This window comes from Zootoca vivipara, chromosome 2, assembly GCF_963506605.1.
Source record: "Zootoca vivipara chromosome 2, rZooViv1.1, whole genome shotgun sequence".
Lineage (NCBI taxonomy): Eukaryota > Metazoa > Chordata > Lepidosauria > Squamata > Lacertidae > Zootoca > Zootoca vivipara.
This window is the reverse complement of record NC_083277.1, coordinates 119,107,714-119,123,254: the sequence shown is the minus strand read 5'-3', so window position 1 is coordinate 119,123,254 and position 15,541 is coordinate 119,107,714. Positions and strand designations below refer to the sequence as shown.

Below are 15,541 nucleotides of genomic sequence, written 5' to 3'. Positions count from 1 at the left end.
GTTGGTGCTGACCTTTTACAAAGTCTGCCATGCTCAGCAGAATGTCACTGACATTTGTCAGCTTGCTAGAGGGAGCCAGTGTCCTTTAATGGAATAGCAACACTTTCCTATACAGAATGGATTGGTCCAAGATGTCTTTTGAGGGTGAGTATAAGCATCTTGGCAGTTCCATCCAAGGAGGGGGTCTCCAGTTGCAGAATCACTATCCTCGCAGGGTCAGACTTGTGGCTGAGTCATCTATTAGGGTGTGTTGTTTTAGAGGCAAAACTTAATTTTTATAAATTTCTTCAGTGAGGGATCTTAAAAATATGTTTTTGGATCTGAGTAATTAAAATCTGCTATTATTTTTATGATTGGACAACAGTTAATTTCATAAGTCTATGTTTGATGAAGAAACACATGAACTGCTTTCAGGTAACTAAAGAAATTAAATTTTACCTTCTGAAAATGTCAGATAATGCTAATTAATTAATTAATTAATAATCTATAACTGCAACTACTTGGCAATCATTGTTAATGATTTCTATGCAATTTTTACACACATTTTACTTATCAAGCAAGAATGTTGTTGTTTAGTCGTTTAGTCGTGTCCGACTCTTTGTGACCCCATGGACCAGAGCACGCCAGGCACTCCTGTCTTCCACTGCCTCCCGCAGTTTGTTCGTAGCTTCGAGAACACTGTCCAACCATCTCATCCTCTGTCATCCCCTTTTCCTGGTGCCCTCAATCTTTCCCAGGGTATTTTCCAGGGAGTCTTCGCTTCTCATGAGGTAGCCAAAGTATTGGAGCCTCAGCTTCAGGATCTGTCCTTCCAGTGAGCACTCAGGGCTGGTTTCCTTAAGAATGGATAGGTTTGATCTTCTTGCAGTCCATGGGACTCTCAAGAGTCTCCTCCAGCACCATAATTCAAAAGCATCAATTCTTTGGCGATCAGCCTTCTTTATGGTCCAGCTCTCACGCAAGAATAATTAAAGTAATTTAAGCAAAATATATTTTGAATTCCCCAACTTTTTAGCACCCCTCATTCTTGGAATTTGAAAGTCTAAAACAGGGGTGTCAAACTCAAATTCATCGGGGGCCGCATCAGCAGTTTGGTCACCCTCAAAGGGCCGGTTGTATCTGTAGGACTATGTGTCCACTCTTTATTATCATAAATTATTGTCACTGCATTCAATTATTACTGTTTTTTGTAATAATGTAAGTAATAACTAGCTCTGAAAGCAGAAACATAGTCAGAATAATGGCAAGTAGATATTCAAATGTACAATTATTGTACAATTTATTGAAAAATGATTTTTGGTAACTGCACTGGGTGGTGGAGGCTCACTAGGGTTTCATGCAGGACCTTTGCAGAGCTACTAGTACCCGGAGATGCTGGGGTCCTTCTGCATGCAGGACAGATGTTCTGCCAGTGAGCCACCACCCTTCACCAAAGGGACTGGCTGAGGTTGATTCACTGGAGCTGCTCTCCTGGTTCCAGGGTTTAAGGACCAGAAGTATAAAGCAGCATCCTATGTTTCTGAGGAGAGGGAGAGGGAGAGGGAGGGGAGGGGAGGGGAGGGAGGAAGGAAGGAAGGAAGGAAGGAAGAAAGAAAAGAGGGAGTGGGAGGGAGAGAGGAAGGAAGGAAATAGGGGAGAGAAAGAAGAGTAGGAAATAAGGAAGGGAATAAAGAAGGAAAGAAAAAGAAAGAGGGAGAGAAGACGGAAAGGAAGGAAGGAAGAAAAGAGGGAGCAGGAGGGAGAGAGGAAGGAAAGAGGTGAGAGAAAGAAGAGTAGGAAAGAAGGAATAAAGAAGGAAAGAAAAAGAAAGAGGGAGAGAAGACAGAGATAAAGAAGGAAGGAAGGAGAGGGAAAGAAAGAATAAGAACGAGAGAGAGGAAGGAAGAAAGGGAGGGGGGGGTCGCCGCCTTGATTCAGCGCCAGAAAAGAGCGCGAAAGGACCCAGGGGCAAAAAGCATTTCCCGTGCAGCATGAGGCAGCGGGTGTCCGTTTTAGGAGAAGTGCGTAAAGCCTGCTGAGCTCACGTTCATGAGGCTGAGCCGCGGCAGGAGGAGGAGGAGGAGGAGGTGAGGCAAGAGGAGGCGGAGGCGGTGGCTTGCCGGGTCGGTGCCCAGCAGCGCCGTGCGGAGAGTCCCGAGCCTCTGGGACGCAGCAGTGCTCTGTAGACTTTGAATCCTCCTCCTCCTCCACGCGGTGCTGCTGGGTGCTTTGTCTGTGCTTCAGTAGCAGCAGCAGCAGCCGTTTCCAGGCGCTGAGCCGTGGCAGGAGGAGGAGAATTCAAAGTGCTACAGAGCACTGCTGCGTCGCAGAGGCTCGGGACTCTCCGTGCAGCGCTGCCGGGCGCTGACCCGGCAAGCTGCCTCCTCCTTCTCCTGCTGTGGCTCGGGGTGCTCCACGCAGCGCTGCTCCGGCCGCCTTTCTACCCCCCCCCCCCGGCGCCAGCTGTTTGTTGGCGCTGCGCTTCAGCAGCAAGGTCCCGCTGCTGGGTCCCGCTGGCTGGGGCGCTCGGCGGGCCACATGACGAGGTCTGGCAGGCCGGATTTGGCCCCCGGGCCTTGTGTTTGACACCCGTGGTCTAAAAATTCAACACGCCTTAGTAATCCATGCTTACCCCATGAAGGTGACAATAGGCCCCCACATTGGGGCGGTGGCGGTGGCAGGTACTGCTTTCAAAGAAGTACAAAATTCCCCTGGATGAGTCCTTTCATTCTGATCCAGTGACTGGTGTGAGAAGGCTTGAAGTCCAATCCCAATTCTGACCCCAACAGCATCCCAGTGGATCAGAGGCAGCTGCCTTACATCAAATCAGACATCTAGCTTGGTGACTGGCAGTGGTTCTCCACGGCTTCCGACAGGCTCTCTTTCCCAGCCCTGCCGGGAGATGCCGGGAGTAGAACCATAGAGTGGCAGAGAACCATGTAAAACAGGTGCTCTGCCACTGAGCTCCATCAAGGTGTCATCTACACAGGCCCTTATAGATTCATAGAACCAGAGATCATGGGGTTGGAAGGGACCCTGGGGATCCTCTGGTCCAACCTGAATATGCAGCTGTCCCATACAGGGATTAAACTTGCTACCTTGGCATTATCAGAATCACGCTCTAACCAACTGAGCCAGCCTTAGGATGAGTACCATTAAAATCCCAGTGTTGTCCAGCTTTGAAGTCTGAACTCCCGATTCCTCCTAGCTCCTAATCTAAGAAAACAATGCCCCTTTTGGCATCAGGGGCTTATCCAGTGATCCTCCCTTTCCCCACCAACAAAAAGATGCCATGGCTTGCTGACTATTGTTTGCTGTCAGCATTATTTGCCAAATCAACAATCCACCATGACAACTTCCTAAATATTCAGACAGACAAGGAAGCAGAGAGAAACGCAGGTCAGACAAGCGGTCAATTATCCAGCATGCAAGAAAAGCCAGAAGATGCAACCAGGGACTGAGACTGTCAAGTCTTGTGCAGGCCAGCTGCAGCTGTGGGAGACTGACAGGAATGAGAAACGAAGGAGATGGCTGCACAGACAAGAAGTGAGGTCATTTTCCAGAGATGTTGCTCCCTGCTAAGAAACAAGATGCTTTCCTGTTTGTCCAGTTCTGCTGAATTTTCCTGATCTTGCCTTTGGGACAGCCACCCACAAGGGATATCCAGAGACCCACTGTAGTGTAGTGGTTAGAGGACTGGACCTTGGAGACCTGGGTTCAAATCCCCACTCAGCCATAAAGGTCACTGGGTGACCTTGGGCCAGCCGTCACCTTTCAGCCTAACCTACCTGTCAGGGGTTGTTGCGACTACTCTAGAGTAACGACTTTCCACATGCTTGTCTTTTAACAGTCTTTATTGGTGTACTCTATTTACAGTGTAACGAGCTGTTGGATGCATGTCTGCTCATTCCGATCCAGAATCCAGCACTGCCCCTTTGCGCGGTTTCGAACAACACAATAGCCTCGGGACAGTGAATCTCCTCCCCTTTCTCCTGCTCCGTAATTCCGGTACCGGGAGAAAGGGTCTACGCTCCGTCTTTTCCCTGTCCCCCCTTTCCATCTCTCTCTCTTCCCGCCCGTGGAGCAGGGGCTCTCCCATGCTGTCAGAGACCTGGCACTCTCTCTCCGCTTCCTGACTAGCCCCTTCAGACCCCGCGCTATCATGGCTGCTTGGGGACGAACTGCTCCTGATGAAAGGGGGAGGTTCTCTATACTCTCTCCCCCTTACACTACCTCACAGGGTTGTTGTGGGCATTAAATGAAGAGCAGGAGAACCATGTACTCCACCTTGAGTTCATTAGAGAAAAGGTGGGATATAAATGCAACAAACAAATATTCATGCTTGCTTCACTTTCTGGAGGTTCTCTCCTAAATTTATCAAAGGCATCTTGGGGCTCCAATGTGCAAGAATGATGGGAGAGGGCAAACATTCTGGAGCTGGGGAGGGAGGCATGTGGAAATCTAAGAAAAATTCCCATTTCACAGAAAGAAAAGTTGGTGGTGCTCAGAACCCACATCTTCCCCCCCCCCCACAAAAAAACCAGTCAAAAAATACTGAACACACATTGCAAAATAAAAACCAAAAACACACACAAAAAAGGAGGCAATACCTTCACAAAACATGTAACCCTCCCACAAGAAAAACAGGTAAAAAACTCAATTGAAAGAAATCAAGAGGGGCAAGACACTGCCCCAGGGAGGCTGTTTCATAGCATTGTGGTAGAAAGAAGCTGCATGTATATCCCTTGGGAGGGAGTTCCACAGGTGCAGAGCCAACACTGAGAAGGCCCTGTCTCTAGTCACTGCCAGTTTAATAGATCTTGATGAAAGCAAATGTGAGCAAGACTTCTGAGACCAATTTTAAAGCCAGGTAGCTGCACATGGGTACAGGAAGTCCTTCAAAGAGCCTGGTCCTAAACTATTGAGGGCAGGGTAAGGTAACGGATTTCAGCTGAAGGCCCTATGCAGCTCTAGGGCTGTAGGTTGCCCACATTCCTGCACTAGGTCCATCTTACTCAGCTATGAGTGATTGCCAAAAAAGAAGAAGACCCCTCAAAAAACCCAGGGAGACACAGGCCAACAGCAAACACCTTGCAACATTTTATTTATTTATGAAATCTGCATACCACCCTCCATTTGTAGATCAAAGGGTGACTTGTGACAAAAAAATACAGTAAACCCCACAATACATAACAAAAAATAAGAACCAAAAATTATACAGTCATACTCGGGTTACAGATGCTTTGGGTTGCGCACCGCGCCGAACCCAGAAGTACCAGAACGGGTTACTTCCAGTTTTCGCCACTCATGCATGTGCAGAAAGTGCTAAATTGCGCTTTGCACATGCACCGAATCGCAACCCGCGTGTGCACAGATGCGGTGCTGTGGGTTGTGAACGCTGTGGGTTGCGAACATGCCTCCCGTATGGATCATATTTGCAACACGAGCGTCCACTGTAATAATAATCCCCCCCACAACACATTTAAAAGGGCATTGGGTGTCAGTCAGCCAAAGGCCTGGTTGAAGAGGAATGTTTTCACCTGGTGCCTAAAGGTGCCAAGGTGAACTTCCCTGGGGAGAGCATTCCACAGACGGGGAGCCACTGCAGAGAAGGCCCGTTCTTGTGTTGCCACCCTCTGGACCTGTCTTGGAGGAGGCACACGAAGAAGGACCTCAAATGATGACTGCAGGGTCTGGGCTGGTTTATATGGGGAGAGGCAGTCCTTCAAGTATTGCAGTCGTCAGCTGGTTAAGGCTTTATAGGTCAAAACCAACACTTTGAATCAGACCCGGAAACTAATTGGCAGCTAGTGCAGTTGGGCCAGGATTGGTATAATATGCTTAAACCGTCTAGCCCCATGGAGCAACATAGCTGCTGAATTCTGCACCAGCTGAAGTTTCCGAACCATCTTCAGAGGCAGCCCTACATAGAACATGCCCTTCAGGGGAACAATTGGCCAGGAAAACAGTTCTCATTGCCCATGATAGAGCAAGGTATAAGCTAAGGATCCATAAGGGCATCTTCTGGGCCAATAAAAGGGCTCAATACTGCAACAGACCCTGTGACAAAAGTCTCCTTGTTTATTTCTGAAGCTACTCCCACAAACTAGTGAGACACCCCAAAATATGGTTCAGTATGCTTTGGCTCTCACCAGGAGATGACTGGTCACTGCTCAAGACCAAGGTAGCTGGAGTTGGGCGACGTCTTCGGATCTATAAGAAACAAAGAGTGGGAGAGGGGTGCGGGAGTTAGGCACTCAGAATCACTTTTGTCCAAACACTTACCGGTAAATATAGCAGGAATGGGTAGAGAGACAGGCAATAAATGGACAGCAACTACAAAGCCACAGAATGCGAGTTTTCTTTATTTTGTTCTTATACCCTTGCCAATATAAGGATATACAACCCCTGAAGAAACCCCTCTTTTCAAAGGGTATCTACTTAGATCAGGGGTCAGCAAACTTTTTCAGCAGGGGGCCGGTCCACTGTCCCTCAGACCCTGTGGGGGGCTGGACTATATTTTGGGGGGAAATGAATGAATTCCTATGCCCCACAAATAACCCAGAGGTGCATTTTAAATAAAAGGACACATTCTATTCATGTAAAAACACCGATTCCCAGACCGTACGCAGGCCAGATTTAGAAGTTAATGGGGCCGGATCCGCCCCCGGACCTTAGTTTGCCTACCCATGGTCAGTGGTGCCAATGGCTGCTGAGAGACCCAGCAGAACCAGGAAACACATTTCCCCTCTATCCCTAGCCCACCGGAGATCATTGACCAGTGCGGCCAAGGCTTTTTCAGTCCCATGAAAAGGCCTGAATCCCGATTGGAAGGGATCCCAATGGTCTGCATCCTCCAGGCGTGCCTGGAGTTGTTCAGCCACTGAAATTTAGTCCAGCCGCCCCCCTGGGATGTTAGCAGATATTGCCCACACACTTTTGAGCATATTTTCATAACCAGGAGGGATAGAATCTTGATTTAAAAGAAGAAGAAGGGGAGGTTCCAGGGGTCACATCTGGCTCTCAGCCTGGCAGTTTCCCACTCCTGCTCTTGCCCAAGAGTGTTTGCCCTGAATTCTAAATCTCTGAACCTAGATGGGGCATCCTTCCTAAATCTCTGGAGCTATAATAATAACAACAACAATAATTTTATTATTTATACCCCGCCCATCTGGCTGCCATTATCTTTCCTAATCATGAGGAGCGGCATTTGCTGTATAAATGATCTTACACTTCCTACGGTATCTCACTTAGGCACTTAAATAGGCACTGGTGTGGGTTGTGGCTCTTGTTTTTGGCGATATGTAAATTTTATTTCAACTTAATTGGCTTATCAATAAATAAGTTGACAGCCCTAAGGGAGGGAAATAGAGCCTTCTGATTATGCAGTCTCTCATCTGTCCTCTTAGTCGTCTGCGTGTGGACATGGAAAGTGACAAATCGGAGGAGGGTGTCATTCTCACTCAAGCATGCTCAGAGAACATGTGCGCACTTCAGAGAACACTAGTGAGTGTGTGTCTTTTGTGTGTGTGTGTGTGTGTGTGTGTGTGTGTGTGTGTGTGTGTGTGTGTAGTGCTGGCAGAGAAGAAGAGCAAAGGATGATGATCTGTCTTCAGGAGTCCTTGATATATTTTGCATATTTTGCCTGTAATTCATCCTTCTCCTCTTGCAGAAAGTAATGACTGTTTTCCTTGAAAAAACTGACCCAGATCTTAAGTAGCAGAAGTGAAGCAAATCTAAAACAAGGTGCCTGTGCCTGTTTTGGTGGTGTGTGTGTTACATTCTTCCTCTGCCACCCACCACATCCTCATGGTCCCCCTACACCTCACTGTTCAGAACGGCCCCCTGATCTTCCGCAGAGGCTTTATGAGGAGCTGTGTGTGCAGGGGCTGGAGGGGTCAGGAAAACCCCCCTTGCTCAAGCTTCCTTCTTCTCATGCTGTTTATGATGCAAGCTAGCATTGATGATGAGGATACTGAGCTGCCCTACAGTAATGGAGAAAGGCTTGAAAGTGCGCCACACACACTACGTTGCTGCAATCCTATAACTTAGGTTCAGCTTGTACAATTATAGTTGATTCAGAGGCCTTGCGCAAGGAACCTACTTTCCCCAAAGACTGGGCTTTCTACACTAAGGAAGGTGATGGGAAAATATCCTGAAAAGGTAGGATAGCTGTCATAAGATGGATTTGGCAGCATCAAATGGCTGAGACTGAATTTAGAGAGGCTGTGTACCACCAAAATGCACATGTCTGCAGCATGGACTGTAATTTGCACCTCCCAGCAACCTCAGAAGCTCACGCAGGGCCATCTCTAGGCCTGGGCTGGGTGGCGCAATGCGCCAGGACGCCTGGCCACCAGGGGGCGCCCCAGCATTGGCGGGCTGCCGCCGTGCGCTTACCCAGCCGCTGTGCACCTCCAGTCATTCTCACTTCTCCCTGGCCAAGTAGGCGGCCAGCGCCTCTGCCACAGCGGCCGTCTCATTGCGAGCGCCACGCTCGGCCAGCGCTGCTAAGTTGCCGGCAAACACAACCAGCGCCACCACCCGGCCCCCAGTTGAGGCTGCCCTCGGCTTCCATCTGCGCCATCACCCGGCTCAGCTCCTGTGGCAAGGCGGCCGCCATGCAGGCGCTGCGGAAGAACGGCCGCTCACGACTCTCCAGCTCATCGGCCTCCCGGTGCAGCATCTTGGCCATGTGGCTGGGCGGCAGCGCGACGCCACCGAGCCAGTGCTGCAAGTAGTCAGCCATCAGCTGCACTGTCTCCTCATAGCAGGAGAACATCAGTCAATGGGGACAGGGAGGGAGGAGGAGGCAGCAACCAGAAAACACCTTTAAGGTTCCCCTCCGCAGTGCCTGGACTGGGCGAGGGGAAGGCGGAGGTGGCGAGGGTGCCCCTGATGGAGGCAAGCGCAGCCCTCCTGCTTCTGCGCTGCTGCTGCTCGGGGAGGGGGTGCTGGAGGGACCTTTGCGCCATGGCGCTAGATGTGCTTAAGACGGCCCTGAGCTCACGCAATGAGAAAGCCGTAGTTATTCGGTCAGTGACCAGTGTGTTGGCTGCCATTTTCCCCAGCAGTTGCTTTCCAGGCACCACATGGGTGCCTTCTACAGACAGCAGGGAGCACATTGAACTTTCTGCACTGTTAGGTGTGGAGGGGAAGGAAAGGTGGGTCTGATCTTTCAGCTGCCACCAGCTTGATCTTTGTTTGACTCTGGGCTGTGCTCCGCTTTCAAAGACCAGGTGAAGAGGTCACTTTTGCGTATGGCGTTATGCAGCTCATAGTCTTTGAGTGGCAGTTGGAAGATACTACATGTTTTTCGGGCTGTATCTATGCTGACTTCCAATATCTTACAAATTGGATTAATGGCTGATTTGTCTCTGCAGGGAACCTGGGAGATGGGGATCTGTCTATGAAACAAGCGTCAGCTAGAGGCCTCCCAACCCAGGCATCCCCAAACTGCGGCCCTCCAGATGTTTTTGCCTACAATTCCCATGATCCCTAGCTAACAGGACCAGTGGTCGGGGAAGATGGGAATTGTAGTCCAAAACATCTGGAGGGTTTGGGTGGGTTCAAGGTGTCCTCAGAAGATTGATTTTAAAACGTGGGAGGCACTGCTTCTCACTTGGACATCAGACACACCTCCCATCCCATTGGAATATGGAAAATCACTTAATTTATGGGTCACTGGAAAGGGAACTGTCTTATGCTCCTTTCCCCCTCCCTCCCCCTACACTTGCAGTAAGGTTGGCACTGGCAATATCATGAAAGAGCACAAACCAGGGATGCAGAACCTGTTGCCCTCATGATGTTGTTGGACTCACAAATTCTGCCAGCCACTACCAGCATGGCCAATTGTCAGGGTTGGAGGTATTTCAGCAACATCTGGAGGGCCATAGATGTCCTACATCTGGTGCAGAAGGATCATGCTATGCTCCAGGAGCTGTCTGTTTATGAATGCCACCCTTGTCTCCAACTGAGATCCATCCTAAATAGGTCTTCTTTGGGATGTCTCTTTGTAAAGTGAGCTAAGAGCTGTCAATCTGGGCACTGAACCTGGGGCACACCATAAAAAGGCTTCTACTGCACCAGTTTCGAGGCGCAGAGAGGAGGGACAGCAGGTTGCTGAGCAGGACCATTGGCAGTCTGCTCCTATCGACATGTTGCATTAGTTCAAAGCGGTTTGCAGATTGATGATGAATAAACAGCACCCAAACAAGAAATCAAGATCTCTGAGTTTTAAAACAACCCAGAAGCAGCAGCAGATAAATCATGCCAGATGGTTACAATATTAGACTAAGAAATATTTTAATCTCACACTGTGGCAACGTTAAAAACACAGGCGCTGATTGAAAATGCCTTAGCGTAAAGAAACATTTTCATCTGCTGCTCAAAGGGAATTTATCAGAGCAATTCACAACTATTTAGATCTAAGTCAGGGATCCTCCAAACTACAGCCTGGGGGCCGGATACGGCCCAAAGGACTAATTTATCCGGCCCGTGGCGACCCCCGCCGCCCACTGCCGCTGCTCGCTCTTACCAGTGCAGCTGCCCACTTCCGGGTTGCAGGAGCACCGGAAATAGCTTGCACACATGCACAAGCATCATTTCCGGTGTACTTCCAGGTCGCAGGAGGCCCATGCGCACGCGCACAAGCTATTTCCGGTGCTCCTGCGACCCAGAAGTGTGCCGGAAATAGAGAGTGTGCACGTGTATGGGCACGCGCTCCACTGCCCTCTGTGCGATTGGTGCTGCAGGCACCGGCCCAAAGCGCTGTAAGTTTGGTGATCCCTGGCCTGGAGACTGAGCTCCTCCGAGGGTCTTCTGGTGGTTCCCTCACTGCAAGAAGTGAAATTACAGGGAACCATGCAGAGGGCCTTTTGGTGCTCTCCCTGTGGAATGCCCTTCCATCGGATGTCAAGGAGCTAAAGGAACTACACAACTTTTAGGAGACATATGAAGGCAGCCCAGCATTGGGAAGATTTTTAATGTTTGACGTTATATTATGTTTTTATATGTGTTGGAAGCCGAGAGGTCTGTGTGCCCCCACCAGGCAAGCTGCAACCTTTATGCCTGAACTTATTTGTTTTCTTTTTAAAAAGCACACACATTAAAGGACCACACAGATCTAGCCAATTCTTTGTAGCAGGATGCAGCACACAGGCATAACCCAGGCACCCAGGGAGCCGAGTCTTCCCAGCCTTCTCCCTAGCTGGCACCGGGCCACGCTCTACACAATCTTGGAGAGAGTTAAGTACGCCAAAGGGCTTAACGTCTAGGCTGTGCTTTGTGTGCCTGTGCACTTGTGGAGAGTTGCGTGCAGTTTAAGTGCTGCTAAGCATTAAATGATTAATTAATTATACTCTCTATTTCTCTCTCGCTCTCTAATGTGCTTTGGAGATGAAGTGTGCTATGTTAGAGCTATTAATAAGACTCCGGCATTCACAGAAGCTGGGAAAGCAGGGCCAGGCACACAGACATATTGGCAGACACCGTGTAGACACCAGGGCCCCGTGCCCTACCGGCCGTCGTGCCGGGCGTCTCCACCCTCTGGTGCAGCCAGCTGATATCGATTTAGACCAGACATCCCCAAACTGCGGCCCTCCAGATGTTTTGGACTCCAATTCCCATCTTCACCGACCACTGGTCCTGTTAGCTAGGGATCATGGGAATTGTAGGCCAAAACATCTGGAGGGCCGCAGTTTGGGGGTGCCTGATTTAGACCCCAAGAGCCTAGATACGGTGTAGCAGAGTCCACATAGCTAGAGCGGCCACACACACACACACACACACACAGACGTGTTGGCATATTTACAGGTGTTTATTAAGCATATCTCAGGAGAGAGAAAAACATGTCTCCTTCTTCATCAGCTTAGCAGAGCAAAAAGCAATAGCAATATACAACAGAAGTGCAGACAGACATGTGACATGCAACAGCTACATGTAGGGCCGTCTCAAGCAGGTCGGGCGCCCTGGCGCTGAGGCGCAGAGATCGCTCCGGCGCCCCCGCCCTCACAGCGCGCAGCACGGTTTCCATGCGGCTTTGCCGCGAGCGCCCCCCCCGCCGGCCCAGCGCCCTGGCGCCCCGCGCCACCGGGACTACACCTAGAGCTGAGCCTGGCTACATGCCTGTCCGTAAGGTGGAACTGAATTCCCAACATCCCCCCCCCCATTCTGTGTAACCTTTAAGCTGCAGTATTTCCCAACTGTAGCTTCTGTACATAAACCTGAAGTTGTTCTCTGTTAACAACTTTGGATAGCAGATCAGCAGGAATCTCATTACCTGGCATGTAGGACACCTGAATAAGTCCTTTCTGGATATACTCCCTTGCACGGTGTAACTTGATCTGCAAGTACTTGGTCCTTTGCTTGCAACTCTCTGAAGCCAGCAAAGCCAAACAGGACCTGTTGTCTTGATACACCTGAACAGGACAAGTCACCTTGACTCTGACATCCTCAAACAGTTGCATCAACCACTCACAATCCATAAGTGAGAATGAGAGAGCATTCAGTTCAGCTTCACAGGAACTCTGGCTCACTGTTGTTTGCTTCCTGCACAGCCAGTCAAACAGACAGTGGTTGTACATGTAGCAAACACCAGAAGTGCTTGTACCATCTGTGCTGTCACTTCCAAAACTTGCATCTGCAAAAATCTCAAGACCTTCTTCTGACCTGTGAACTTCAGCCTGTAGTACATAGTACCTTTAAGATAACGTGCAATGCATTTCAGAGCCTTCCAATCCTGAACAGTAGGATTGTTACCGGTAGCATGTCTGCCAAGCAAATTACAGCTTGCAGCAATATCAGGTCTTGAACATCTGGCAATGAAATTTAGCTTGCCTAGAACACATCTATATAGTGTGGTGTCAGAAAATGTTTCAGCGCTATCATCTACCTGATAACCTGTCACCATAGGTGTGTCTACAGGATTTGCATCAACCAATTTCAGCCTGGTTAATACATCTGCAATTTTCTGGGTTTGGTGTACCAGAAAATGATCTGTTGCAGTATTGAGCCCTTTTATTGGCCCAGAAGATGCCTTTATGGATCCCTAGCTTATACCTTGCTCTATCATGGGCAATGATAACTGTTTTCCCGGCCAATTGTTCCCCTGAAGGGCATGTTATATGTAATTTCTTAAGGGTGCCAAGAGTGGATAGGAGACTCCTGCTCCCTTCACAGAGCTACAATTCCCAGAGTGGTTTAACCATTAATCGCTCCTCCTGGGGAACCTTGTAGCTCTATGAAGGGAATAGGGGTCTCCTAACAACTCTTGGCACCCTTAAAGAAGCTACACTTCCCAGAATGCTTTGGGGGAGGCCATGGCTGTTTGAAATGATGCTGCTTCAAGTGTTTAGTGCAGATGGGGCCTAACTTCCCCTGAATCAGAGCCAACATGTGAATAACTCCTCAAAGCAGCACAGCAAGTGCTGGAACCCAAAGTTCACTTCCAGGTCCCTCAGGGCAGCACTCCCTTGAACCCCACATGAAACAGTCATGTGCATTTACAGTTGTGAAACTGTAAAATGGTAATTTCACAATGCAAGGTCACAGGCGCCCGGCGTGTGACATCATTCAACACTGTGCACACATTACTAATGGTATGGTTTGGATCGGCCCAAAAGTGTCAACATGATGGAGAAAAACCAATATCCTATATAATAATGTCCATGTTGTCCCTGCGTCCAGATGTCCCGTGTGTCCCTGGGTCACTGCGCATGTGCCCCAGGGATACAGGGATTGGACAGCAGAGACTGCGCGCGCGCACTCTCCCCCCACTCTGCCTCCTCCAACCGCCGCTCCCGCCGGGGTGGAGGCCGGCGAAGGCCTCCTCACAACCCTCCCTGGCCGTGAGGAGCCGCGGTTGGAGGAGGCGGGGGGGGGGAGAGTGCGCGCGTCCTTCCTGTCGGCGGCTGGGGGAGAGGAAGGAAGGAGGAGAAAGCGCCGCTTTCTCCTCCTCCGTTCCTGTCCCACTGCCGCCGACAGCAAGGACGGGTCCCAGGGTTCGGAGAAGCGCTGCGCAAGCGCTTCTCCGAACCCTGGGATGTCTGCTTCCTGTCGGCGGCTGCGGGAGAGGAACGGAGAAGGAGAAAGCAGCGCTTTCTCCTCCTCCGTTCCTGTCCCCCTGCCGCCGACAGCAAGGACGGGTCCCAGGGTTCGGAGAAGCGCTGCGCAAGCGCTTCTCCGAACCCTGGGATGTCTGCTTCCTGTCGGCGGCTGCGGGAGAGGAACGGAGAAGGAGAAAGCAGCGCTTTCTCCTCCTCCGTTCCTGTCCCCCTGCCGCCGACAGCAAGGACGGGTCCCAGGGTTCGGAGAAGCGCTGCGCAAGCGCTTCTCCGAACCCTGGGATGTCTGCTTCCTGTCGGCGGCTGCGGGAGAGGAACGGAGAAGGAGAAAGCAGCGCTTTCTCCTCCTCCGTTCCTGTCCCCCTGCCGCCGACAGCAAGGACGGGTCCCAGGGTTCGGAGAAGCGCTGCGCAAGCGCTTCTCCGAACCCTGGGATGTCTGCTTCCTGTCGGCGGCTGCGGGAGAGGAACGGAGAAGGAGAAAGCAGCGCTTTCTCCTCCTCCGTTCCTGTCCCCCTGCCGCCGACAGCAAGGACGGGTCCCAGGGTTCGGAGAAGCGCTGCGCAAGCGCTTCTCCGAACCCTGGGATGTCTGCTTCCTGTCGGCGGCTGCGGGAGAGGAACGGAGAAGGAGAAAGCAGCGCTTTCTCCTCCTCCGTTCCTGTCCCCCTGCCGCCGACAGCAAGGACGGGTCCCAGGGTTCGGAGAAGCGCTGCGCAAGCGCTTCTCCGAACCCTGGGATGTCTGCTTCCTGTCGGCGGCTGCGGGAGAGGAACGGAGAAGGAGAAAGCAGCGCTTTCTCCTCCTCCGTTCCTGTCCCCCTGCCGCCGACAGCAAGGACGGGTCCCAGGGTTCGGAGAAGCGCTGCGCAAGCGCTTCTCCGAACCCTGGGATATCTGCTTCCTGTCGGCGGCTGCGGGAGAGGAACGGAGAAAGAAAAAGCAGCGCTTTCTCCTCCTCCGTTCCTGTCCCCCTGCCGCCGACAGCAAGGACAGGTCCCAGGGTTCGGAGAAGCGCTGCGCAAGCGCTTCTCCGAACCCCAGGATTCTAGCGCCCGTTATTGAACGGGCTGAAAACCACTAGTTTATGAATAATTGAGTAACCTCTGAGTTGCAGAATCCAGCAAAGGGCACATGAACAGATAGCAGGGGGTTGTTGCCTATAAAACTAAGCTAAGGTGCTAGCCAGGATCTACCGCCAAGCAGCAGACCAATTGCTCCAAACAGAAACAAAGCCATCAATAGGCTATATCAGTGGTTTTCAACCAGTGTGCCAGGCCTGGGGTGCCTGGGGCATCACGGGCAATGCTGACCTCTGTCTCTCTTTCCTTCCCTCTCTTCCCTGATGCCCTCTTATATCTTTGCCTCCCGAAGGCTTGCACAGCTCTTTTTTGCAGCAGCCCTGGCTATAAGCTCCGCAGGAGAATGGTGCCTCCGGGAGGCAAATCTCTTTGGGGCGAGACCAGGGGCCCAGAAGACTCCCAAGGAGAGGGGAGGAGAGG

At 50.9% G+C, this 15,541-nt stretch overlaps 1 protein-coding gene across 1 annotated transcript in view; it reads right to left on the bottom strand.

Annotated features, from left to right (window-relative positions):
• PPP1R1A (protein phosphatase 1 regulatory inhibitor subunit 1A) overlaps window positions 1-15,541 on the bottom strand; it is an 84,156-nt gene that overhangs the window by 31,248 nt on the left and 37,367 nt on the right. The window contains exon 2 of the mRNA XM_035101365.2: window positions 6,132-6,192. Coding sequence (XP_034957256.1) covers window positions 6,132-6,192 — 61 coding nt within the window. The remainder of the gene's footprint in view (window positions 1-6,131; window positions 6,193-15,541) is intronic.